This window comes from Gekko japonicus, unplaced genomic scaffold (genome assembly GCF_001447785.1).
Source record: "Gekko japonicus isolate JY-2015 unplaced genomic scaffold, Gekko_japonicus_V1.1 scaffold1917, whole genome shotgun sequence".
Taxonomy (NCBI): domain Eukaryota; kingdom Metazoa; phylum Chordata; class Lepidosauria; order Squamata; family Gekkonidae; genus Gekko; species Gekko japonicus.
Window position 1 is genome coordinate 67,930 of NW_015169837.1, and position 24,146 is coordinate 92,075.

General features: G+C 45.7%; 1 protein-coding gene across 5 annotated transcripts in view; it reads left to right on the forward strand.

Annotated features, from left to right (window-relative positions):
• Positions 1-24,146, forward strand: part of SUN1 (Sad1 and UNC84 domain containing 1) — an 80,099-nt gene that overhangs the window by 12,592 nt on the left and 43,361 nt on the right. For 3 of the 5 annotated variants that reach the window (XM_015417305.1, XM_015417307.1, XM_015417308.1), the window contains exons 1-4: positions 3,610-3,837; positions 14,649-14,745; positions 17,268-17,471; positions 21,972-22,162. In XM_015417305.1, the coding sequence (XP_015272791.1) occupies positions 14,669-14,745; positions 17,268-17,471; positions 21,972-22,162 (472 nt within the window). In that variant the 5' untranslated portion in view covers positions 3,610-3,837; positions 14,649-14,668. Of the gene's footprint in view, positions 1-3,609; positions 3,838-13,887; positions 14,256-14,648; positions 14,746-17,267; positions 17,472-21,971; positions 22,163-24,146 lie in introns of those variants that run through there. The other 2 variants (XM_015417306.1, XM_015417309.1) reach the window with 2 other exon arrangements.

The following is a 24,146-nucleotide window of genomic DNA, read 5'->3' on the forward strand; positions in this document are numbered from 1 at the left end:
CTCGAGCTGTTGCAGCCTCAACTGCCTTCCTTCAGGGAGTTCCCTTAATGGACATTTGCAGAGCCACTACGTGGGCTACGCCTAACACATTCATAAGGCACTATGTCCTAGACGTCCGAAAGAACTCTAGTACCAACATGGGGCGTCATATCTTATCCTCGGCTTTGCAGTAATGACCTGCCAGCACCCTCCTCCAGGTAGGCCACTGCTCGCTAATCTCCCATGGAAGCACAGAGACCACGTCGAAGATAAACAGGTTGCTTACCTGTAACTGGTGATCTTCGAGTGGTCATCTGTGCATTCACACCACCCACCCTCCTTCCCTGCTGCTGTCAGCTTCTACAATTTCCATAGGGGTTGATTTGCGGCGGTTCGAAGGAACTGGCGGGAAGTCCGCGCCCACTTTCTGAGCATGCGTGGTGGGGTTCCTGCGCATGCCCGAGGTCTGGGTGCGAAAATCCGTTAAGAGCTTGCTACAATGCCGATCGATCCAGCGCATGCGCACTGAATCCCATGGGTGTGAATGCACAGATGACCACTCGAAGATCACCAGTTACAGGTAAGCAACCTGTTTTTGTGTGACTTGTTCCTGAAACCTCATGGGATAAAAGCAAGATGTGCACAAGTGATTATGAGTTTCTCATTTCTTAGGATTGTGCATGTATACATAAATAATATGTATGTTATGATTATGATGTAAATATGAATTTGTTCATGGATCCTAAACATGGAATCCACTGCTATTCACCGAGTTTACAGCACGGTCATCAAATACCAGGCAAGCTACAAATAAAAACTCAAGGCATGAAAATAGGATTGGAGAGAAAGCAAACTCAGTTTATATGGATCCGGGTGGGTAGCTGTGTTGCTCTGAAGCAACAGAACAAAGTTTGAGTCCAGTAGTACCTTTAAGACAAAGTTTAATTCTGGGTATAAGCTTTTGTGTGCACTCACACCAAAGCTTATATCCAGAATTAAACTTTGTTGTTCTTAAAGGTGCCACTGGACTCAAACTTTGTTCTGTTGGTTTATATAGTTTCAGCTGGGGTGTCATGTTGTTCCATAGTACGGTAGTAGGAAAAAAAAATCATTTCAGTAGCACCTTAAAGACCAACAAAGGTTTATTCTGGGTGTAAGCTGTTGTGAGTCAAAGCTCACTTCATCAGACATGTATCAGATTAGCCATTAGATAATGTGAGGTTAGAGTCCTTTCTCTTTATTTACAAAATTTGTATCCCACCTTTCTGCCCTTACAAGGGCCACCAAGGCAGTCAGCAATTTAAAACATGTGTGATAAAATCACGCTTTAAAACCATTAAAATCGACCCCCCCCAAACATGTCATTAAAACAATTAAAAAACAGAGTTAAATACACACTGAACAAAAAAACCCAGTAATTAAAACATTGGCTTTTGGCTGTGTGCCACTTGTTTTCAGGGCTCAGGGAAGAAATTTAGGATTTGGGACTCTGCCTCAAACCAGGGGAAGTAGTACAAAACAGCTCTCATCCACTGGCTGTTAGCATCCATAGGCCAGAGGGGAGAAAGATTACCTAAAATTCCACATGGCCCCGTCAAGAATCACTGGATTAGCCGTACCCCACCCTGAGCCATAGTTGATACAGAACTCTGTGTTCATGTTTAATTATCACTAAAATATGTTTCTATGCCACCCTTCTTCCAAGGCTGTGAGGGTGACGTACCCTGGCTCATCGTTTTCTTCTTGCATTAACCTTGGGAGATAATGTAGGCTGACAGGTGGTGTGCCTGGGCTGGCCCAGGACTTGTTATTAAAGAGGCGTAGGAGTAGGAGTAGCGTCCCTCCACTGGATGACACAGACTGCTTTCTAACACTTGCAAAAGAACAAGAATATTTGCCTACAGATATTTTTCTTGGGCTTGCCTTTGTATGGTTAAATAGGTATATAAAAATGTACAAGGAAACACAAGTGCTTGGCTGGCAGATGTCCTAAAAGTAAGTTGACAACTGCTAGCTGTGTTGACCCAAATTCCTTCACACATTCAGCACTGATGTAGATCCATAGACTGGTCTCTCCGCCCCCTCCAAAATAATAAAATAACATGTTTAGCAGATCTTGGGGGCTTCTCCCTCCCCTTGAAGTAAATGCCAGGGGGGCAGGTTTAATTGAGGGCAGTGTTCCCTCTAAGCTGAATTAGTGTGAGCTAGCTCACCGTTTTTTAGCCTCTGGTTCACACATTTTTGTTTTGGCTCAGGAAGGATGGCTCCAGAGCAAACTAATTAATGCAGCAGCCAAATTGCTTGCTTGCAACTTTAATGCCAGTAGCTTACAAATTAGAATTTTTGCTCACAAGACTCCACAGCTTAGAGGGAGCATTGATTGAGGGCTTATACTTGCAGAATTTTTACTGTCTTGCTCAGTCTGTTCCCATGCTCTGTGTCAAACAGTAACCAGACAGATCCTTCTGGGAAGACCTTCCTGTACTGCACCTGATAAACTAGAAATCGAACTCTTCTGACTCTCTTCCTACTGGCAGTTTTCTCTCTGTTCATCCAGCCTTCCAGTTATGGCCATTTTCATACAGATAACCATGCTTGTCCCGACAGTGAGGCTCAGCAATTTGCTTTGCCACAGAACCTGTTTCCTACTCAGTGTGTATTTACCGAACAACCCACAACAGCGGTTTGGTGGTGAATGTGGGTTGAATCGCTGTACAAGCAACCGCACAAACACTCCCTCACCTGTCAAACTGGGCACAGATCCTGCTTTACCTAATGAATGGGGGGAGGGATTAACTGTAACACCAAGATTGTCCAAGTTCTACTGGCACATGGTGGCATGAAGACAGTCTGGACAAAATCTAGGGCCAGGTAGGGGTGGATCAACTGGGCTTGCCAGGTGTCTGGCACTCCAGGAATGTGAACAGGGAGGGGCATTTTAGTCACTTATCGAAGGCCAGTTGCCACTTGTCGAGGAGTGAAAGGGTTTAATATTACATTCTGAAGTATCAAGAAGACGTTGCCAGCCTGTGTCTTTGGTTCTGCTGATGTTTAAAGGCTTTTCAGTTTGTTTGCATAGGCCAGGTTTTCCCAGGTTGTCATTATTTAGCTTTCTGACGAAGGCCTGCTTTTCTTGCATTGGTTTTAATAATGAAGTCCCTTTGACTTAGGCTTTGGTAGAGCCCCAGCTCTGGTCTGGGAATTGGGGGGGGAGGGTAAGCTTGCATTACAGAAAGCGGAGAGAAGCCCTACCAATTTTTCTTTTTCTTTTTCCTGAACAAAAACTCTTACGGAAGATAAGTCTTGCGGGTTGCCTAGCAAAGCAACAAAAGGGTGAGCTTGGAGGACAGCAGATCTGCAGTAGCGCACTGTAGCATGTCCTTGCTGAAAAAGCTAATTAATAGGTGAGAGTTAAAGTGCCATGGAAACCTGTAACTATAAATAAAACGCTGGGGGGGGGGGAAGGTTTCAGCCTTCTGTGTGTGTGGGAAGGTAAGGGGTTAAGTATTGTGGGCCGGCTGAAGGAGCTTTGTCCAATAAATTCAAACTCTGCCACTGAGTGACAATGGGAGCTTTAAGAGGCTGGATTAGATTCGTCTGATCCTTCTGGCTTTGTTGAGGCCGGGAAGCCATTTTGGGATTCTGCAGTGTGGGAACGGAAGGAATGTGCTGTCAACTCTCAAACTTCTCCTGAATTGTCGGGGCTGCGGTTCAGGCCTGTCCTTACAAGCCTGGTGCTGAACTGAAGGAGGGTTTTCCTGCCTTCCTCCTGTGTGCGGTGGGCGATGTGGGATTTTGGAAAGATCCATCTTTGAAGGTGGACCCTCGGCTGCTGTTTTCTGATCTGCGGTGCTTAAGGTCTGATGCTTTTTACCTGAGTTCGTTTTGTGACCTGCGGTAAAGCCCGGGAGTCGATTTCTTGCTTTCCACTCTAGAGAATCTCAGTGCAGTGGCTGTTTTTAGTAAATGGAGGGGGCTGGTTTGAATCATGTGCAGAGCGGGCTTGCTTCAAATCACGGCCACCTTACAAGCCTGCAAAGTGAAACAAGTCCTTTTGATCTGGAGCATGTCTGGTATGCTCAACACAAATGCAATTAACTGGACTGTAGCTAGATTTTGTGCCTTCTGAAATACAGATTAAATGAGAAATGATTAAATGCTCTGGTCTGTTTTGGCATTTGACAGCCCCGGTAGCCTACTCGTGTTACGATTAAAGCTTTCTCTGAATGCTATTTATATATCCAAACACGTGATTTTTTTAGTTACATTGCTGTTGCAGAAGGCAATTATCAGTGTGCTAATTTGTGACTTTTGTACTACATTTTGTACTGATGTTGTTTTCTCAAAGCCCTTTGCTTCTCAACCTGTTTAAATGGGGGTGGGGATATGTTGGACATTGCAAATGTTAGATACTCCTTATAAACTGACTCTAATCGCACATTTTGTGGGTACGGACTACTCAGCGGCATTTTAAAAATTAACCTGGTTAACGAGGAAGCTCTTGAAGCAGCAGTGAAGTTTTTTAAGGTTAGCACATACTGGCAGTTTTGTTACTTGGATCACGTATATCCTAATGTGTTGTCATGACGGAAGAGTTTTGTTTCAAGGAGGGGCTTGGAATGCGCATATTGTGCATACTTGAGAGCAGAAATTGCTCTGAAAAGTCATTTAGAATAGCAGGTCTTTTTAAAGCCACTGTGGTAGATTGGTTTTCTAAATGCTGGATTAGAATTAATTGTAATCCTAATTTGGAAGCCAGGTTTTTTTTAACTATATACGCCCTTCTGTGTTGCTGTGTTCCCATATTTGGTGAGTGTTTTCAGCTATGTCACGCTGAAAAGAATACCGATTTTCTGTCAAATCCCAGTAGTTTCCCGCTCACGCCGCTGTCCTTTCCCTTTAATCAAAAGTGAAAGTAAATTTGGGGTTTTTTCTTTGGCGCATAGTCTTAGCTGTGATTTCCCATTCTTTACCACAACCTATGAATGGAGAGACAAAAAAGAAAAAGATGTCCATGGTTCTGAATTAATGTAAACAGTTGCCCTGGATGGAGACGTAACAAACTGGAGTTTTACCACTTCTGCTTATGTTATAATGGGCCTTAATACAGGGGAATCTTTTCCATCGTTCTGACTACTTCCACCTCACCCCCCACCCCCCAATATGTTCTGGGAAATAATAGGAAGGAAAAACAGAGCCTGACTTAATGCCTTAACTGATAAGCAAAAAGAGAAACTAGAAGCTTTATTTCATATGAGTCCATCATTTACTTGAGGAGTTCATCTCTCGGGAGATCAGAAACACCACTGAACCCAGAAGAATGCATTGGATTCATTACGTGAGCCAGAATCCTTGTTTATTTTGCATCAAAGATGCTGCCGGTTTCTGAAATTGTAGCATAGGGGGTCTAGGCAACAGGGGCACAACATTGGCATGTGGGGCACAGTTCTCCTGCCACAGGACAGTAGTGAGCGCCATGTGGGCATTAGCAATATGCAAGGGAAGTTTAGCCTGGGATTCTTCTTTTTTCAAAAAAAGCTTTTTACTCTTACTTGATTTTAAATGCCATGATTGGAAGTCCAGCAGGGTCACTGATGAAGGTGAAAAGGGAGAGAAACTCTTGAGGAATATGTCGATCTGAGCAAGTCCAGCCTGGCAAGCGTGAGTAAACCTGAGCCACATACGGCGCACCGTCTGAATCAGAGGTTCCCAACTTTTTTCAGCCCTTGAGCACCTTTGGAATTCTGATACAGAATGGTGGGCTCAGCCCCACAAGTGGCTACCGCAGGAGGGAGAGCCAGCTACCCAAAGGCTGCTGCAATTTACCTGCAGTCACACAGTGAAGTTCCTTGTGCTGTTGTGGTGGCTGCTGCCTAAGTAACAGTGACCAATGAGGAGCCTCACCTCACTCGGCCCACTTTCTACAAACTCTTGGAGGGCACCAGGAAAGGTGTTGGTGTGCACTGTGGCACCCATGGGCACCATGTTGGGGACCCGTGATCAATGTATTGCTTGAATGCCTCTGCCCTCACTTTGACAGCTTGTGGAAAGACATCAGCCACAGGGCTTATCCAATATTGTATCACAGGTATTGGTTTGGCCTGTGTTTAAATATTTACGGTTACAGAGATCCTTCAGTTTTCCCCTTAGTTTAACTATGCTTGTAGCAGGCGTTGACCTCTCCCTCTAACTTAGTCTCAACCTTCTCTTTGACATTTTGGCAGCCAAAGGAAATAGCAGATCTCCTGTTGCAGCTTCCAGTTGTCTTCAGAACCTCTTGAGTTTTCTGTCCTTTCTCGATAATGCATCCCCAAGAATGTGCCCTTTTCGCAACAGAAGGAAGATGGCTAAATTAGCTACTGGTGGGAGTTTCCAAGAGCTGTGTTGTTCATTGCTTGACTGCAGTAGGGCCAGAATTGTCTTCAGAAGCAACAAATATATATAGATTTAGTTTTCTGTTCTTGGAATCTTGCCCACTGCACAACTGCGAGAACAGAGCTGTGAGGCTCCAACAGCTCCTCTCTGGCTCGGGTAGAGGGAGTGTCGGCAATGAGGAACGATGTGCCCAGTTCCCGTAGGACTCAGTCGCAGCTTGTGTTTGTGCCTATTAAAAAATCTTTCCCTGGCAGTCTAATGTTTCATGTGTGGGGTATCGGAAGGGTGACGACAGCTGTTGAGCAGCCAGATCAAAATTAGAGCTGTTGATGCTACGTTGGTTGCTCGGTCACGGGTGTCTCTTCGTCTGCGTTTGGTCCTGGGGGAGGGAAGCTGCAGACCAATCCTGGTTTCTCGTTAAACTGTACTCTGCAAAGGATCGTGTACGTTGATAGCACTCTATAAACGAATAATAATATGCAGAGGTCATTTTGGGGGGGATCGCGGGGGATCGCAGTTCCCCCGGGTGAGATACGGGGGCGGGGCACATGACGAAGCCCCGCCCCCTGCTTCCGGCCGCCCTGCTTCTGGCCCTCATTCAGCCAGGGGGCGGCAGGAGAAGAGGGAGGGTAAGTTGCTTCCTCCCTGCCTCTCCCCACCCCTGCCTGCCTGGGGCCAGGGAGGGCCTTCGCAGGGCTTCCTTGCACTCCCGCCGGCTTTGCAGGTCCACTGCCGGGGCTCGGCAGTGGAGCTGCAATGCGGCCGGCGGTGGCCAGGACCGTTGGGGGCGGGGTGTGTGGCCTTATGACACACTTCCGGTGATGTCAGGGGGTGTGGCCTTATGACACACTTCCGGTGATGTCAGGGGGTGTGGCATATGCTAATGGGTTATGCTAATGAGTTCCCCTAGCTCTTTTTCTACGAAACAACCCCTGATAATATGGCGCTTTGCAGTTCTGTGGAAGTAAATCCACTGGCTAGGCTCAGAATTAATACTTGCTGACTGCCAAATTGGTGGTGGAAAGTGCCGTCTAGTCGCAGCCAACGTATGGAGACCCCGTAGGGTTTTCAAAGAAAGAGACATTCGGAGGTAGCTTAGCATTGCCTGCCTCTGGGTAATAACCCTGTACTTCCTTGGTGGTCTTCCATCCAAGTCCTGCTTAGCTTCCAAGTCCTGCTTTGCTTCCGAGATCTGATGAGATCGGGCCAACCTGGGCCATCCAGGTCATGGCACTGCCAAATGAGGTGAGTGTTACAGAGAAACACAAACCTCCTCCCGGCTCCATTTCCCGGTTAGCACTAACAGTGGTTTTAACATTAAGTCTGGCCTGGCATTACCATTGATTACCCTTAACAACAGTACTTTCAAACTAAACACTGAAATGAGCTTCTAATCCTGGCTTCATTCTCTGGCTTTAAAAGGGACCAGGTGGTTATACCTGTCCAAATATAACACTAGATCTTAATTTCGCTCTCTCTCTCTCTCTCTCTGTGTGAAAGGAAAGTGCTTATAGAACCTGCATGGTCCGCCCGGTTGTGGCAGACTAATTTGTCAGTGGTGAAGCAAGCCTTCTGCATAAGCGACAGTTATGGGGAGGTGGGCCAGGGTCATGCTTGGGTTCTTCAAGGGGGCTAGCTTTATATTTCTCAATTATGTCCTTACTCATGGAAATCTGGCAGTTTGTTGTTTTGAAAGCTCCTCTTTCCCCCAAAACTTGTTCGTGTTAATTAAGCTTAGAGAGCCTAAAAACTGATATCATTAGGAAAGGGACCTTTTTTAAAAAAAAAGTCCCTGTGGAATGGTAAATACTACCAAAGACAATATGGGGATATAGGATATTCTGCCAAGTGACTGCCCTCTCTTCGGCCAAACTGTCAGAATTCTCAGCTCATTTGCTATAAGATGACTATTTTATTTATTTATTTAGCAGGCTTATGGCAGGGTATAAATTAAAATAATAAATAAATAGTCATTACTGTGCATTCTGCAGAACTAAGAAAGTTTAGATTTGGAGTTCTCTAAAAATCTTGTTTGCAGGAGGATTGTACAAGTACATTTAAAAATTGCCTGCCTTCTGTCCACCAACAAGACCAAAACTGTCAATGGATGCTATGCAACAAGTGAAAATAATATAATAATATATTAAAAATCAATATCTTATAAACAATACAGAAAAGGGCAAAGAAGGGTCCAAAAGTAGCTGCAGTTGACGAAATTCTCCGGAATAGCGTTTCGTTTTGTGAGGACTTCCTCTGAACAGGACCACACCAGCAATTGCATCTTCTATTGTTTGTTCTTCATTAAATATACTGACATGATAGCAAAGCACACGTTTAGCCTGCCCGCTTCGAATTGACTGTGTTTAAACTCGAGAGTTAAGGATATGACTTCTGTGAAGTTATTGCTATTATGTCAGTATATTCAATATACTGACATGATACTTTTCTGTATTGTTTATAAGATATTGATATTTAATATATTATGATATTATGTTCACTTGTTGCATAGCGTCCATTGACAGCTTTTTTTGGTCTTGTTGGTTTACTTGAGCTGCTACCTTTTGTGTGAATAGTGCCTTCCGTCCATAGCTGTAGATGCTTTGAAGTGAGCTCTCTGCCCCGCCCATTCTGTATGCCCATGAGCTCAGGTGTTTTGGGTGTTCCTTGAATATCAACATCCTCTCTGTTTTTCTACTGGTAATTGCATAAGTCAGTTGCTCTGAGACCGGGGCTTTGTACTCTATGGAGATTCACACGCTCTTTACATACCCTGACTGCCCCTAGCTGGCAGAACCACATTTTGTTCACCCTTGTCACATCTGGGAAGCTGTATTTCCAGATTAGCACCCCATGAGAAGGCTGGTTGTGTGAATGTTAACTGTCCCCTACGTTTGGGCTTCCTGCTTTCCTTTGTACCGGGGGTTGCACCCTTTCTCCTGTGAGATGCTCACTTTCTGAAATGTAAACACTTTGTAATATACCTTTTGAGCCTAAAATAGCATAATACAGGTATGTGTGTTCTGTAATTAATTTTTCAGACCTATTGGTACAGGGCAGATTGATCAAAACAACTCCAAACATGAGTTTTACAATCTGACATAATCTGAGCTGTTTTGTCTTATATTAAAAATAAGCATTGGGTTACATTTTGTTTGAACAGTAGACAAGAGCAAGAGACCAGTAGCACCTTAAAGACTAAATTTGTAGCAGGGTAGGAGCTTTTCTGAGTCACTGCTCACTTCGTGTTCACTTCAAAACGTGAGCAGTGTAGGGTTGCCAGATCTTACCTCCTGCCAACAGGGAGTGGGAGGGAGCTCTCTGGGAGTGGGGGGTGGTGCAGTGTCACCACATGTGACGTCCCCGACGTGATGAAGGTCACACCGAAGGGGTATCATCGTGCCTGGGACATCGCACAGCTATGCTGTGGTATTTTGGGCGAACCACGGAGATTGCCCAAAATACCAGAGCATTGCCGCATAATGTCCCTGACATGATGGCATCACTTCCATGTGATGTCATCATGTCAGGGATGTCACGCCGGATTGTGGCTGTTGGGGGTGGGGATTCCACAAAATGGAGGGATTCCCTGCTCCCGCCTGGGGGCTGACAACCCTAGAGCAGTGACTCACGAAAGCTCCTACCCTGCCACAAATTTTGTTAGTCTTTAAGGAGCTACGGCACTCTTGCTCTTTTCTACTACTATGGACAGACTAACACGACTACCCATCTTGATTTAGTTTGAGAAAATCCAGTCGGGGGGGGGGGTTTCTTCCCCATCCCTTCTAGTGCACAGCAAGGGTGCTTACCTCACTCTATATAGTAAAATTGGTAACGCTGTCTCCTGTATCAGTCCACTATTACTTGGATTTAAAAGTCAGGAAAGGACTTCCTGTTAGCCTTATTTCCCACTATTTTCCTTTTGGTCTGCTGACCTACACAGGATAGGGTGAACGCTGCCTGGTGAACAGTTGTCTTCTAGTTGGGTCTTGGTCATCTTGCAGGAAGCTTGACTCTGTTTTCCTCATGAAGACTCATTGCAGCAGGTTTCAAAATCCCAGTGCTGAGGACCCAACGGGCTGTACAAGTATAACTCCAGCACCTTGAATTTTGTGTGAAATCTTTTTTTTTTTTTAAACCAAGTGAACTTTGGAAGTCCCGTATACTGTGTTTCTGGTAGACAGCACTGGGCAAGGTTCGAAAACTACTTAGAGTCTGCCTTTTGATCAGAAGAGAGGTCATGTTTTAGTGTGCTGGAGGTAAGCTTTCTCATGCCCAGAAAAATCCTGACTACTTGGTCACCCAGGCACATTATGCTAACCCAATATCTTCTGTGACCCCAGTTAAGGATTGGTGCCCAGCTATTTAAATACTATTTGAAAAGCTGTCTTTTTCATGTTGGGGACTTTGGGCAGGAACCCAGCTGAGCTGAATGCTTTAATTCCTGTGAATTTCAGTGGGTGTGGTTTTGTGCTCAGTTCTGTCACTTAAATCAGTGGGTCTCAGGCCCATAGCCAGGATTTTTTAATTCAGGGGGCACCCCACACAGATACCCCCAACACTCCCCAAGGGAGTGCCTGGGCTGGATGGGAAGTTCGGGGGGCCTTGGTGGTAAGTCGGGGGGCCGGGCCCCGAGATGCCCCTCTGTCGCTACAGGCCTGATGGGTCTTAAGAGCACTGTACTGTGTTTGGAATCTGCCCTGTTCCACCAACTTTTGTCACCTTCAGCAATATGGTTAGTGGCGTGTATTATATTTTACTACTACCTTGAGATCCACTGAACTATAGGAATATATCAAAATAGTTGCACTTGCCCACCAAACTTGGAGCAGCAGAGTGGTCGTCTCTTGATTATATGGCCTGTGGTAGCCAGAAATGTTTTGTGAGGACTTCAGTCTTATAAACTTTTTTATTAAATAAATCTCTTTTTTTTTTAGAACATACCATCCTCTTTTGACTTCTTGATGAGCAGATATTGCTTGTACATGCCTCTCCCCCCTTCCCCGCCCAGAGGGGAGTAGATAATAGGCCAAAGCTTTTTTTGTATGTTTAAATAAAAACTGAATTCAGGAAACTGATATAGAAAGTTTCCATTCTTCGGAATCCAGCCCAGAAGATCTGCACTGGGCGTTGCAGGCCGTGGCTCGTTGGCTCCGACTGAGTCGGCTGAAGCTAAACCCAGCGAAGACAGAGGTCCTGGGCCTGAGTCAGGGCAGTTTGGGGTTAGGGCTCACTCTCTCGACCTTTGATGGGGCACCTTCGGTGCCAGCGCCGGAGGTTAGGAGTTTGGGAGTGCTCCTGGACTCCTCGTTACCTATGGAGGCCCAGGTGGCAGCCACGGCTAAGTCGGCCTTTTACCATCTTCGGCTGGCTCGGCGGTTCGTTCCCTTCCTCGACCGCAATGACCTGGCCACAGTGATCCATGTGACAGATACCTCGAGGCTAGACTACTGCAACGCTCTCTACATGGGGCTGCCTCTGTCGCAAATCCGGAAGCTGCAGCTAGTGCAGAATGCTGCAGCCAGGCTGCTAATGGGCCTCCCTGGTCGAGACCACATCCAGCCTGTGCTGAAAGCGCTGCACTGGCTGCCAATAGCATACCGGATTCGCTTCAAAGTACTGGTTCTTACCTTTAAAGCCCTATATGGCCAGGGTCCGACATACCTAAGGGACCGCCTTTCCCCATATGTTCCCCTACGGGCACTACGGTCGGGGACGCAACATCTCCTGGTGATCCCAGGCCCCAAGGAGGCCAGGCTGGCTGCAACCAGGGCCAGGGCTTTTTCAGTGGCAGCTCCTTCCTTGTGGAATGAGCTCCCAGAGGAGATCCGGGCCCTGCGGGACCTTGCGCAGTTCCGCAGGGCCTGTAAGATGGAGCTCTTCCGCCAGGCTTTTCAGTAGGAGCCGCCACTACCTCACTACCTCACCATCATTACTTTTACCATCATCAACTGGCCCTGGAAGGAGTGAACGACAGCGCTGCGTGGACACCACTGATCTGGGAGTACGTTTTTATGATGCCATCTTTTTATTGAAAACTGATCTGAAACATCTAGAGCACTTTGTAATTTTGTAATATTATAATGATTGTTTTTAAGCTGTTTTAACCTGTTTTATGTATTGGCATGTGCCCCATTGTGAGCCTGGGCGGGCTATAAATTAAAATAATAAATAAATAAATGTTTCCAAGCGGGGGCTGACTCCTGCATCTTCCTCACCCTCTAACAAGTGAAAGATATTTCTTGATGCTTGTAAATGAAGTAGAAAGTAGAAATCTTGGCATCGTTCTAGAAGACATACCTCTGTTGCACTGTGGATAAGGGGTGCACCATGGATTATAAGGGGTGTGTGCTTGACATCTGTCGTGAATCTGGATCCCTGTGCTACAAATAATGCACTGCATTCCCTCTCCTAGGCCCGAGGCTGGTTGGTCTCTCTGAGGCCGGGGCCTTGCTGGGATATTCCCTCTGGGCCTACGTTTCCCAGATAACCCTCCAAACCTGGTGAAACCGCAGGGAAAGGGAAGGCCGATTGTCACAGAGGAGTTCAGAGGCCTTGAGAGAAATAATATCAGGCTGCCCCAAGGAAGGGTGGGGTTCTTCTCTCAGGTGCTAGATGGCAGGGCAGCCACTACCAGCAGGAGAGGATCCCTCGCCCACGGAGGGTGGGGTTTGGGCCGTGGAAGGGCTGGTTACCCTAGGGACCATTGAGGCAGCCATGCTAGGAAACATCATCATTTTTCTTGCCGGCCCCTTTAAGCATTCATTTCCTTGTTTATTAGAAACGTATCCCCCGTTAAAGCTGTTATGAATTTCTCCCTATTTATTACTACATTGTTTAATAAAAAAGTTTGTCTCATTTTGCCTGGTTTCTCACACCTCAGGCTTGACCTGGCAACACCCTCACTAGTAGAGTGGTGCTGTTTGGAAGGGGAGGGAGGTCCTCTGGACCACCCTAGTTTGCAGCCCCAGACCAGAGTGGTGGCAGCAGCCAGTTAAGATCCATGCTGGCTCCAGGGTTGAAGGGGGCAGGAGGGAAGGAGGACCAAACCTCGCAAAGCCCCTATCCTTTCAACAACCATCTTAAAAACAGATTAAATTTATTCTTCCTGACCTTAAAGAAACCTTGAAGACTTGGGATACAAGAATATCTGTCTCAAGAGCTAGTATAGTTCAAAGTTTTGTGGCAGTGGTTTTGCAAAATATCTCCTTGTATTTCAGTTGTACTTGAGCTGCTGTCTATATCTTGGTGTGGCACAACACTGCATCTTCCTGTCTCTGGCTTTGTTTTAATATTCTTGGTCCTTATCTTCTTCTAGCATTCCTTTCCCTTTGGATCAAGGCTGGAATCCAAAGTGCTTCTTCAGGCGCAAGCTTGGACATCTTTAATAGATGTCTCTTGTGAATAGTCGAACCTCACTGTTGTATTGCAGAGTGCTTTTACGCAGTCCCTGTAGTTTTAAAAATGGTTTACAACCTGAGCCCAAACCTGTAGTAGAGTACCTGTATGGTTCTTTAGATAGAAGCCAAATATTTTTGGAGGCTCCCCCAAAATCCTCAATAAGTTCCAGAACCATAGATCTAATATTAGACTGGTGAGTCATTATGCATTTTGGATTGTCTTCTGGGATGTGTACATAAGGTTCTCTTCCAGGCGATTGGGTTGAACCAATCCCGGGGAAGTGGGACTGTTGCTTTAAAAACACATCCTGAGCCAAATTCCCTCCCTTCGTCTTTCCCAGTGGCACAAAGTGTAACTGCAAAAAAACAACTCGTCCTTACATAAAGTGCGTAACTTTTGAGGTGCCTGAATTTGTCAGGGTTGGTGCAGTCCTCCTGACATGTAGAAGCTTTTAAAAGCTCAGTACTCTGCTTGGGTGAATGACTGGAGCTTGGCGTTTGCAGGTATAGTAAATTCTCCATAGTTTTCCAGCGCATCGCCATCTAACAATAATACATGCCAAATCACTTGTAAAATATGCTTGTCATTTATTGGCAGGGTTTGGCATTTTTAATATTGTTCTAGGGAACTAGGTAAATAGCAGATGTTGCATGTTGGAAGACTTTCCGAAAGCTCTCAGCAAGAGGAAATGTTTAGGTTTGTGAAACTTTTGATAAGGGGTATCTAACTCGAGCAGTCACATTGAAATACATGCTACTTCTGATACTAGTGGGTTTTCCCACCGCCGCCGCTCTAAAGCGTAACTTGCAGTAAACCATTGTACAGGCTGAAGCAGGCAAAGGGCTGTTCCTGGTGTGCGTACTGAACTGTTACAGTGCTTTATTTTCACCTTGCAGTATGGTTTGAGACAGCGAACATGGATTTTTCACATCTTCACACGTATGCTCCTCCCCAATATGTGCCAGAGAACACTGGCTATACCTATTCGCTCAGGTGAGAATGTTTTTTACCTGCTGAGAACTTGCATGCTCTTGTTTATTTCTATGTGGTAGGTTTCATGGTAAGTTTTGAAACAAAGGGGGGGATTCTGTAGACGAACATGTCTGTTGCTGCTTTCTGCATGTGTTTAAAGGCAGCAGATGTTAAGCCAAGAAAGCCGATGATTAAGACGGTGACTCATTATTCATCCGTCGCTGTAAATAAGGCATTCTGGAGCCACACCCAGATACATGGTCTTGTGGGGGGGGGCTTTTTAGGGTGGGGGGCACGTGCATAATACCATTAATATCGTTCCGTGCTCTGCAGCTTTGTGAGGAAAGCTTGGCCATTTTGTACCATTGCTTACCAGTCTGCATTTTATTTTTGACTTCTCGCTAAGTGACTTTTGTGAGTACAGAGTTGTTCTTCCGGTGTTTTGTTGGTCTCTGCATGCAGTTCCTGAGGGCGGGAGATCTGCGTGTAGGAGCCATCCCATCCCTGTTGCCCAGTGCTTGTAGTGGAGTGGGAAATCCACTCTTCTTACAGTGTATGTGCACAGAGATAGATTAGCGGACCCCGTTAATTGATCGGTGACACCTGTGTCGTGGTACCTTCTCCCCTTGTGCTTCCTTAGTGTGATCCTGTAGCAGAGACGGGAGTAATGCTTAGAAAGTATTGGCAGCTTCTCGGGATGGCTGGGACGAGGTTGAAGCGTGAGGTGATCAGTTTTAGAAACTGCCAACGCCATGCCCCAAGTGATTGCTGTGGTGTCTGTGATTGTAGAGCTCTGAAGACGGGAATAAGTGGAGTGCCTGGGTCTCTGACAGTCTTCCCCAGGGCCCGAGTCACCAGTCCGTCTGCCCTCGAGGAAACTTTCCCTCCTGCTTTTAATGAAGCCATCAGTAATGGCAGATGTTGCCTCGGCTTGCAGACAGGTAGTCCTCTGGTCGCCTGTGCCGCAGGCAAGCCAGGCAGGGAAGCTTTAGTAAACTGGAAGAGGCCTGGTTCTTTCAGGCAGTTGGTGTGCCGTACGTTACTTATGTAAGAGGCATGCAGGTGGATAGAGTGGTAAAAATGGGCAGGCTTGTAATAGTTACGGACGTGCTTGCGCCTCTGAAGTGCAGGACAAAAGTTTAGTTTTGAACCAAGTTCTCTTTGTGAGGCAGTGAGGAGGGCTTGAGCCGTAAGGCCTAATTCAGCAGTGCCCATAGAATAACCTCTCTGTGTGCGCTGCCCTGGGAAATTATGCTGTTAAATAAATAGACCAGTTTGCCAAGCTGAACACAAATTAAGGTCTGGTGGCAGCTGTCCTTAGTGCCTGGTACTTTATTTGAATGGCGTGCCTGTAATTATTGCTGGCATATGGGAGGGTATAAACAGCTGAATGATGGCAACTGTCAATAGTACATAAGAGGCATCTTGTTTGGAGAAGGCGATATCTAAGTACATTATTGAAGCCTGTATCTCACTAGGCAAGGAATCTTGACTTGACTGGTTAAGAAGTCAGTACAGTAGAGGGTGCCTCTAACGTGCCTTCAGGAGCCCCGCTGGCTTCACCCAGCTGACTGGAGGCATGCTGTGATCCAGACTTCTCTGGGTGTGGGGGTGGCCTAGTACTTGCGGAGGTCCATGGATGGCCTGTCCCTGTGCTGGAGCTTTTCAGACTGTTGGCGGAAGCTCAAAGGTTTGAATGTTCCTCTGTGGAAAAATTGGGTCCACGCAGAAAGCTAGCATGTAAGGGGATAGACTTCTAGCCTGATAGAAAGGTAGCCTGTGAGGAGAACGACGATGTCTGCTTGGCAACACACATACGTTCTGCTTACTGTAAAAAATGAATTAGTCTCCAGAAAAGTTCCAGTTACTTTGACAAGAAGAAAATAACAAACTTAAAAAAAAAAAAAAAAAGCAGCTCGGGGCTTTATACTCCATTTCCAGAAGCGCCTGAATATTTGTATGCTCGAAGCGTTTATTTGCTGCCTTTCAAGATGTCTCCCAAAGATGATTAAGAACAATTAAATCTTGAAGTGCAAAGTCCCACAGCTGCTAAGTATAAATGCTTGCACATCATGCAGCCTAATGCACTAGCGCGCAGAAGCGCAAATGATTACAATGGATCTTTTCATTGCAGCAGCTCATCCTGCAAACTTCTGTGGACAATGAGCTTTTACATTTCTTCCCTCTGAGTTAATGCAGAAGTGATGCTTGCCTTGTGCTTTCTGGGAGCTCATTTCGGTGCCTCGGGGCTATTACAGCAGATACTCTACTCCTTTCCTTCCACTAGCCTTGGTAGCCTTAGATGACGGGGTTCTCAGCAAGGCCTAATCTGATGCTCTGAATGAACTGGGAGAAGGGGGATGAGAGGGAGGGAGATGTTCCTACAGAGAGAAAGGGTGCTCAGGTCCGAGAGCGTGAAGCTGTTAAAGGTTAAAACCAGTGCCTTGAATTTGAATCAGAAGCCAAAAGGCAACCAGCTAAATGTGGTCCTTCCCCGACGCTCATCTGTTGATACACAAAATTTTCCGGTCTTTCTGTTCCAGTTCCAGTTACTCCTCAACTGCTCTGGATTTTGAGGCTAGCCACAAGCTAGATCCTGTGTTCGACTCTCCAAGGATGTCGAGGCGCAGCTTGCGCTTGTCTGCCACTGCGTACAGCTCAACGGAGGATGGACACGGTGACTGCAACCTTGGCAGCCATGGTAGCTCCTATGCTGGGAAGAAGACTTTCGAAGAACAGTTTCCTAGGTACCCGTTTCTTCTGATAGCTCTTTCATATGCATGACTCACCTGATCTGACTCCATGCAGTGTCGTGTACTTCAGCACTAAGCACATGTTAAGATGCTCTGTGTGTTTTTGTATGTTGCATTGGAAGGGGTAGTAAGTAATGGTTTTAAAACTTTCTGTAGGAAATGTATTTGTAGGCCAAAAAAAGAGAGGCGTCCTCTACCAGTTAAGGGCAGTTCAGCCAAACCAAAAAATTCTTGAATCCCACTGATGTCATAGGGGAGATGTTCAGACATGGGCTTAACTCTCCCAGTGAAACCATTGAGGTTCAAAATAACTTAATTTTGGGTGGATTGTGTCCTGATTTCCATGGGATGTTTCCAGATAGATCTACATAGCATTGGGGCATTTAAAACTGGAGTGTCAGCATCTGTGGGTCACACTTCCCTTGCAAATTATAGGACAACCCTGGCTTAAGTGCAGTGAGCCCTCCTGTTACTTTTGGTCCTCCAGAGTGTGGTGCAGAAAATGATCCCAGTTCCATGAGCCTTCTGGAGGGCATAATGTTTCACGTCAGTCATTCATATTGGGCACAGGTTTTGGAGATGCTCAGAAACAGTGAGAGATGCTTTGTGTTTGTGTGTGCGCACACGTGCGCTGAAGAATTTGGTCGAGCGGAAGGGGTTACATTCCTCCCTGGGGTTTCTGAGGGCAAGTGATCAGCAGGACATGCATCACCATTACCAGCTGCGCTAACGTATGGCTTGTAGTTTGAAGACTTCAGTTCAGACACCAGGCCAAGGAAGCTTCACCGTGGCAATGGCACAATGCCTTTTTGACACACACCTTTTTTTTTTTTAGCCCCTGGAGGGGATTTTTTAATTATTTTTTATAAAACTACAAAAACTACTACAGAAAAAAGGGAAGGGGGACTATGTATATAGGATAAAGCAAGGAACCCACTACTAACTAAAAACCCAAGAGAGGAGATCCTCACTAGTTTAGTTACAACAAATCTTCATTTCGTTTAGATTATTATAAACTGAGTCAAACATTTATAATACTTTTCCTTTAACTCTTAAATTTAACTGTCTAGGAACAGTACCCCCAATCATCCCATTTCAAAGTTCTCAAAGGCACAATTCAGAGTCCTTCAGCCTTCACTTCTCCTTTCCTCGTCTCTTCCGCAGCTTATAAGGACTTTTTGGGGTAGCTGCCCCTTGCTCTGTCAGAGAGTCGTCTCCGGAAGAACCCAAGTCCAGCTCGCCACTAGACTTGCTGTCCTCTTCTTTTTTCCCATCCTCTGATCTTCCCAGCTGAACCCTTAGGAATTCTTGAGCTTTCAGAACAGAGTCAATCTTTTCTTTATCTTTGATCTTGAAAGTGACGTCTTCTGGAAATAGCCATTTATATCCAATTGAGTTTGTCTGAAGAAAAAGCACGAGCTCTTTGTACTTCTTTCACCGTTGTCTTACTTCAAATGGAATATCCTTTAGCGTTCTGATGGTATTTCCCCCCACTTTCAGGGGTATTCCAACGACCGCTTTCAGGCAGATTATTTTTCTTTATATAGCCTGAATATGATCTGTAAACCACATCCATATCTCTCAGCAAGGATTCCGCCTTCATTTCTGTCACTGGGGCTAGTAATTCAGTCATCACTTCTTTAAGATTCTCCCCCCTGTTCTCTGGCATGCCCTGGAAGCGAAGAATCATGTTGGCCTTTTCAATTTGCACTTGCAACAGTTGATCTTCCATGGAGGTTTGTTTCCTTTCCAGCTTGTGCACTTTTTCTTCACCTTCTGGGTAGTTGCAGCCACTTCCTTTACCTTCTCAGTATCTTGCTTCATTATTTGCAGCATATCGTTTATCTGGGTTTGTTGTGCAGTAATACTTTGAGTCACTATAGACATCTGTTCCTTGAAGTTATTCAGCTGTTCCAGCAGAGGGCGCATATATTCCGCTATAGACTTTGCCACCTCACTGGTAACTTCCGGTTTCGGGCTCTCAGACCCTTTCGCTTTCAAAGGTTTTTCTCTGTCCTTCTTCCCCGCCATCTTTATCGTTTGTTTACTTTCGCATTTTTTTAAAAAGTCTCTGAATATGCGCTTGACCGCTTAGATTCACTTTGGTAAGTACTTTTAGGCAGTTTCCTTTGCGTTTTCTTCTGCTCCCCCCCTCAATCGCTCAAAAGTTCATGCGCATGGGAGGCGTCCCTCCCCTGCTCGCCTTTTTCCCATTCAGTGGGGTGGGGTGGGGAGCTATCTTTCTTTCTTTCAAAACGCTTTAAAACTGACTCACTTTCATAGTTGGTCTTTCGACCTCGCTTTCAGCTTCATTTCTGATGCTCGATCTCCTGCGCTTGCCCCGGTCAGCTTCCGGTTTATGGCGGCGTGTTAGCAGACTCACCTCCCGGACCTCCCGGGGGTGAAGCTGCGCTCCAGCCGAAGGAGGGGGGGTGCGCAGGCTCGCTAACCCCCCCAGGGGCCCGGCGAAGGGACCCTGGCTATGGAACTTCAAAGAGGTGGCCTCTTCGACGGCGGAATGCCGGAGAATTGAGGCGCCTCTTTGTTCCGATGGTCCTACGTGCTGTGAGACCGAATGGACTTAAGTGACCCTTTTTGACACACTCGAGCCACCCCGTCATCCCAGTAACCAGAATCAGCAGCCCAAGTTCAAAGTGCCATTTGCTAACTATGATTTGTCACAATGGACAAATCATAGCTGGGACCATTGTTCTACCTCCATGGGCTGTTGCAGTGCTGAGCAGAGAGAAAATGAATACAGGCAGTGGCTCTAATCTACACCTGGCCTCATGGTTTTAGAACCCAAGCCATTATTTGTGGTCTAAACTGTGGTTATTGTAAATGGCAGTTTTGGTGTGGTGTCTGAACTCACAGAACAAAAAGAGAAAAATTCCAGGTGATAATTGACTGATTTATTACTGTACAAAGTCCCTACGTGTTTCGCCATGCAGGCTTTTTTGGGGGGAATCGGAGCATTCACCTAGTGTTGGAACTGTCCTCAGCAATTTCTTTCTTTTACTTAATTGTAAGAATGTAATTTCTGTGGCTCAAGTGGTTAAGACGCTGAACTGCAGGCTGTGGAAGGTCAGTCGTTCAGCAGTTCGAGACCCGAGTTGCTGCATGACGGAGTGAGCTCCCGTCTCTAGTTCCAGCTCCTGCCAACCTAGCCGTTCGAAAGCAAGAAATTGCAAGTAGATAAATAGGTACCGCTTCGGTGGGAAGGTAACAGTGTTCCGTGCGCCTTGGTGTTTAGTCATTCCGGCCACGACCACGGAAACGTCTTCAGACAGCGCTGGCTCTTCGGCTTTGAAACGGAGATGAGCACCGCAACCCTAGAGTCGGACTCGACTGGCTTTCGAGCAAGGGAACCTTTACCTTTAATTTCTGTGGACAGTTCCAGCACTAGGTGAATGCTTTGATTCCCACCAACGAAGCTTGAACGCCTAGGGACTTCGTACAATAGTAGATCTGTCCAATATCACCTGGCATTTTCCCTTTTTTGTTCTGTTGGCACATTACTGGGTGCAGCCCATTTTTTCTTCATGTCTGAACTCAGCCATGCATTTATTATGCTTAAATTGCAGCAAAGGTTCCAGGCAGGTGAATGGAAAACGTGCTCCCTTTTGTAGCTGTCACTAACTTTGAGTCGCACTGAAATTGTTTGGCTCCAGCTGCCTTCACTGCCCTCCTTCCAGGCTCATAGCTACAGCGGGGCATTTGGGGGCCCGCCCCCTTAATCAAAATCCCTGCCCCTACAAACAGCGATGCTGGAAATCTTATTTTTGAGGATAGACCTGGCAGCAGCAGGGTGAAAGCTTGCTCTTGGGCTTCCCTCTCCTTCCTACCTTGGAATTCTGGGGAGGGGGGGGATCATAAGATCTGGGAAAAGACATCTCAGAAGGGATTTAATTGCCTTTTGAGTTCCTTTCCACAGGGCGAGAAAGCTTAGAAGGGCACTCAAGAGTGGCACCTTCAATACATTTCCAACAATCTCCCTTTCTGCTAGGCCAGTTTCCCAAAGGCTCATGGGAATGCTTTTGAAAGTCTCACTGTGACCTAGGTACCCTACAGCAGGACTGGGCTAGCAGAAAGCCTGTTGAGGATCTATTGAAGGTGCCACTCTTCAGTGCCCTTCTGAGCTTTCTTGCCCCGTGGAAGGGAACTCAGAAGGCATTTAAATGTCTTCAGAAGGCAATTAAATGCCCTCTGAGCTGTTTTTTCTTAGGGACTGATGCGCTCGCTGCCCTGTCCCCTGAAAGGAAGGGCTAGAAACAGGCTCGGAGCCTCCCCCTTTAAAGACAGGCACTCAGATTAATTTAATGAACTGTAATTTAACTGCCCCCTTAGAAATTTAAGTACCCCCCAAACAAAAAAAATCCTGGCTACAGGCCTGTCTCCTCCCTCCCTCCCTCACATCACTGATACCTCACCTGAGCTGTTAATGTTAATTAATAAGGTACACTCATTGACTTTCTTTCTTTTTTCTTTTAAAAGAATGAGTAGACAACGTAAAAGTGTGGTCAAACAATCAGGGCCCGTGAGACAAAGCCCAAGAAAAACTGCATCCAGCACTTCCGTTTTTAGCCAGAGCAGTTTCAGCAGCCACGCAAGTGATGCATCTTTTCTGTCTACCGTATTGGATGAGTCTTCAATCAAGGAGCAGACAGCTGTTAAGCATTTCTGGGGTAAGGAACATTGTATTGCTATACACCAGCCATTTTTGGATAGTTCTGCAGCTCCGTGAATCATGGTTCTAGTCAGAGGCAGCGCCATGCTTGATTCAGCAGCGCAAAAGAGGTGCTCTTGCACCCCTGGGGGATGTGGCGAGGATCAAAGGAACTGCATTGCTGTTTCTGCATGAACCAGAGGGCTTTGCAGTTTGTTGGCTAAATAACCTCTGTAGTTCGTGGAAAGGAATATCAGCAGCAGCTTGATAGGGGATGGGCATCTATTGTCAAGAGCCAGGGCAGGCACATCTGGGCATGCTTCAAGGAACTCCCTAGAGGCAGACTGTACATTTTGAGAATAAGGTTTTATTTATTGATTGACTTTTATTTATATCCTGCCTTTCTTCCCAGCGGGGACCTAAAACAGCTTACATAGTGTTCATCTCCTCCATTTCATCCTCACAACAACCCTGCGAGGTAGGTTAGGCTGGGAAGGTATGGCTGGCCAAAAGGGGTTCAGACCTGGGCTTCCCAGGTCCTAGTCTGACACTTTAACCAGCATACCACATGTACAAAGCCATTCCGGGTCAACAACAACAACAATACGGTCAGAGACCAATCAAATAACATACACAATGGGGGTAAAATATACATTCAGATTGAGACATATAAAATAAAAATGAGGACTGAGTTCTAGCAATAAGCTGATTAGATGCTTCCCAGTGCAAATTGCTTCCGGAGTCTTATAGTTAGTCTAGCAAATTTTGCCACATTTAGGGTAATCTTTTGGTCTCTATCAGCTAAGAGCTTGTCTAGGTAAAATCTGATATTCCTCCCTGGGAAATAATTACAAATAGGCGTTATAGAGGCGTCTCTAATATTTTGGTAAAGTTTACACTCAAATAAAACGTTTCCCCCAGATTCCGGCTTTCCATCCCCACAGCTGCACAATCTTTCCTCATATGGTTGTCTTTTAAACCGATCCTCCATAATTGTTGATGGTAACTTATCCATTCTAAGGAGGACAAATGCTCTCCTATAGTCAGTTTTGTCCAACTTTTGCAAGTATGGCATTAATATTATTTTATTTAAATCCTCTGTTCCTGGTAGATAACGTTTTACCTGGTTCAATTCATGCTGTCTTTCAGTGTCCAGGACTCTTTGTTTAAGAAAGGGTTTAACAAGATTGTACTCCATACTCAGTAAAAACTGTTTAGAAAAACCATAATAGCCGACTTTAAGTTCAGTTTCTTTGATCCAAAATGGGATTTCAGTGCCAGATTGGGAAGGGACGATAAGGCCTTGTTTAAGAAATATGATGTTTGCCCCCCTAGTTTAGAAGCCCCTTATTTGCCCTTTGCAAGACTTATCTAAGGATCTGAAGAGTAACTGTGCAGGACTTTTACTAGCATGAATGGCTAGTGTGTTGAATTTAAGAATCTTAAATGGCTCTCATGCAGTGTACCTTACTGCCCACCACCTTGCAGCAATGTTGATTGTTGCAGCAGTATGTCATAGTGGTGCATACATGCCAAGCAATGCTCCCTCTAAGCTGTGGAGTCTTGTGAGCAAAAATTCTACTTTGTGAGCTACTGGCATTCAAGTTGTGAGTGAGCAATTTGGCTACTGCATAACTTAGTTTGTTCTGGAGCCATCGCTAAGACAAAAATGTGTGAGCTGGAGGCTAAAAAACTGTGAGCTAGCTCACACTAACTCAGCTTAGAGGGAACACTGATGTCAAGATGTCTGAAATCTCTTAAAAACATGGTTCAAAAGCAACTAATAAGCGAGGATTTGTGGGTCCTTGACTGACAAGGGAAATAATATCGAAAGTATACTTTCAAATGTAGCTCTGGTCCCTAGAGGGTGGAAGCCCACCTTCCGTTGCCACCTCTGAGAAATCTTCCACTTTTTAAATGTCAAAAAACTATTCCAGCAAAATGACCTTTTGAATATCAGTAAGATGGCCTCTGTAAAACACTGTATAGCAGCCAGCTGGATT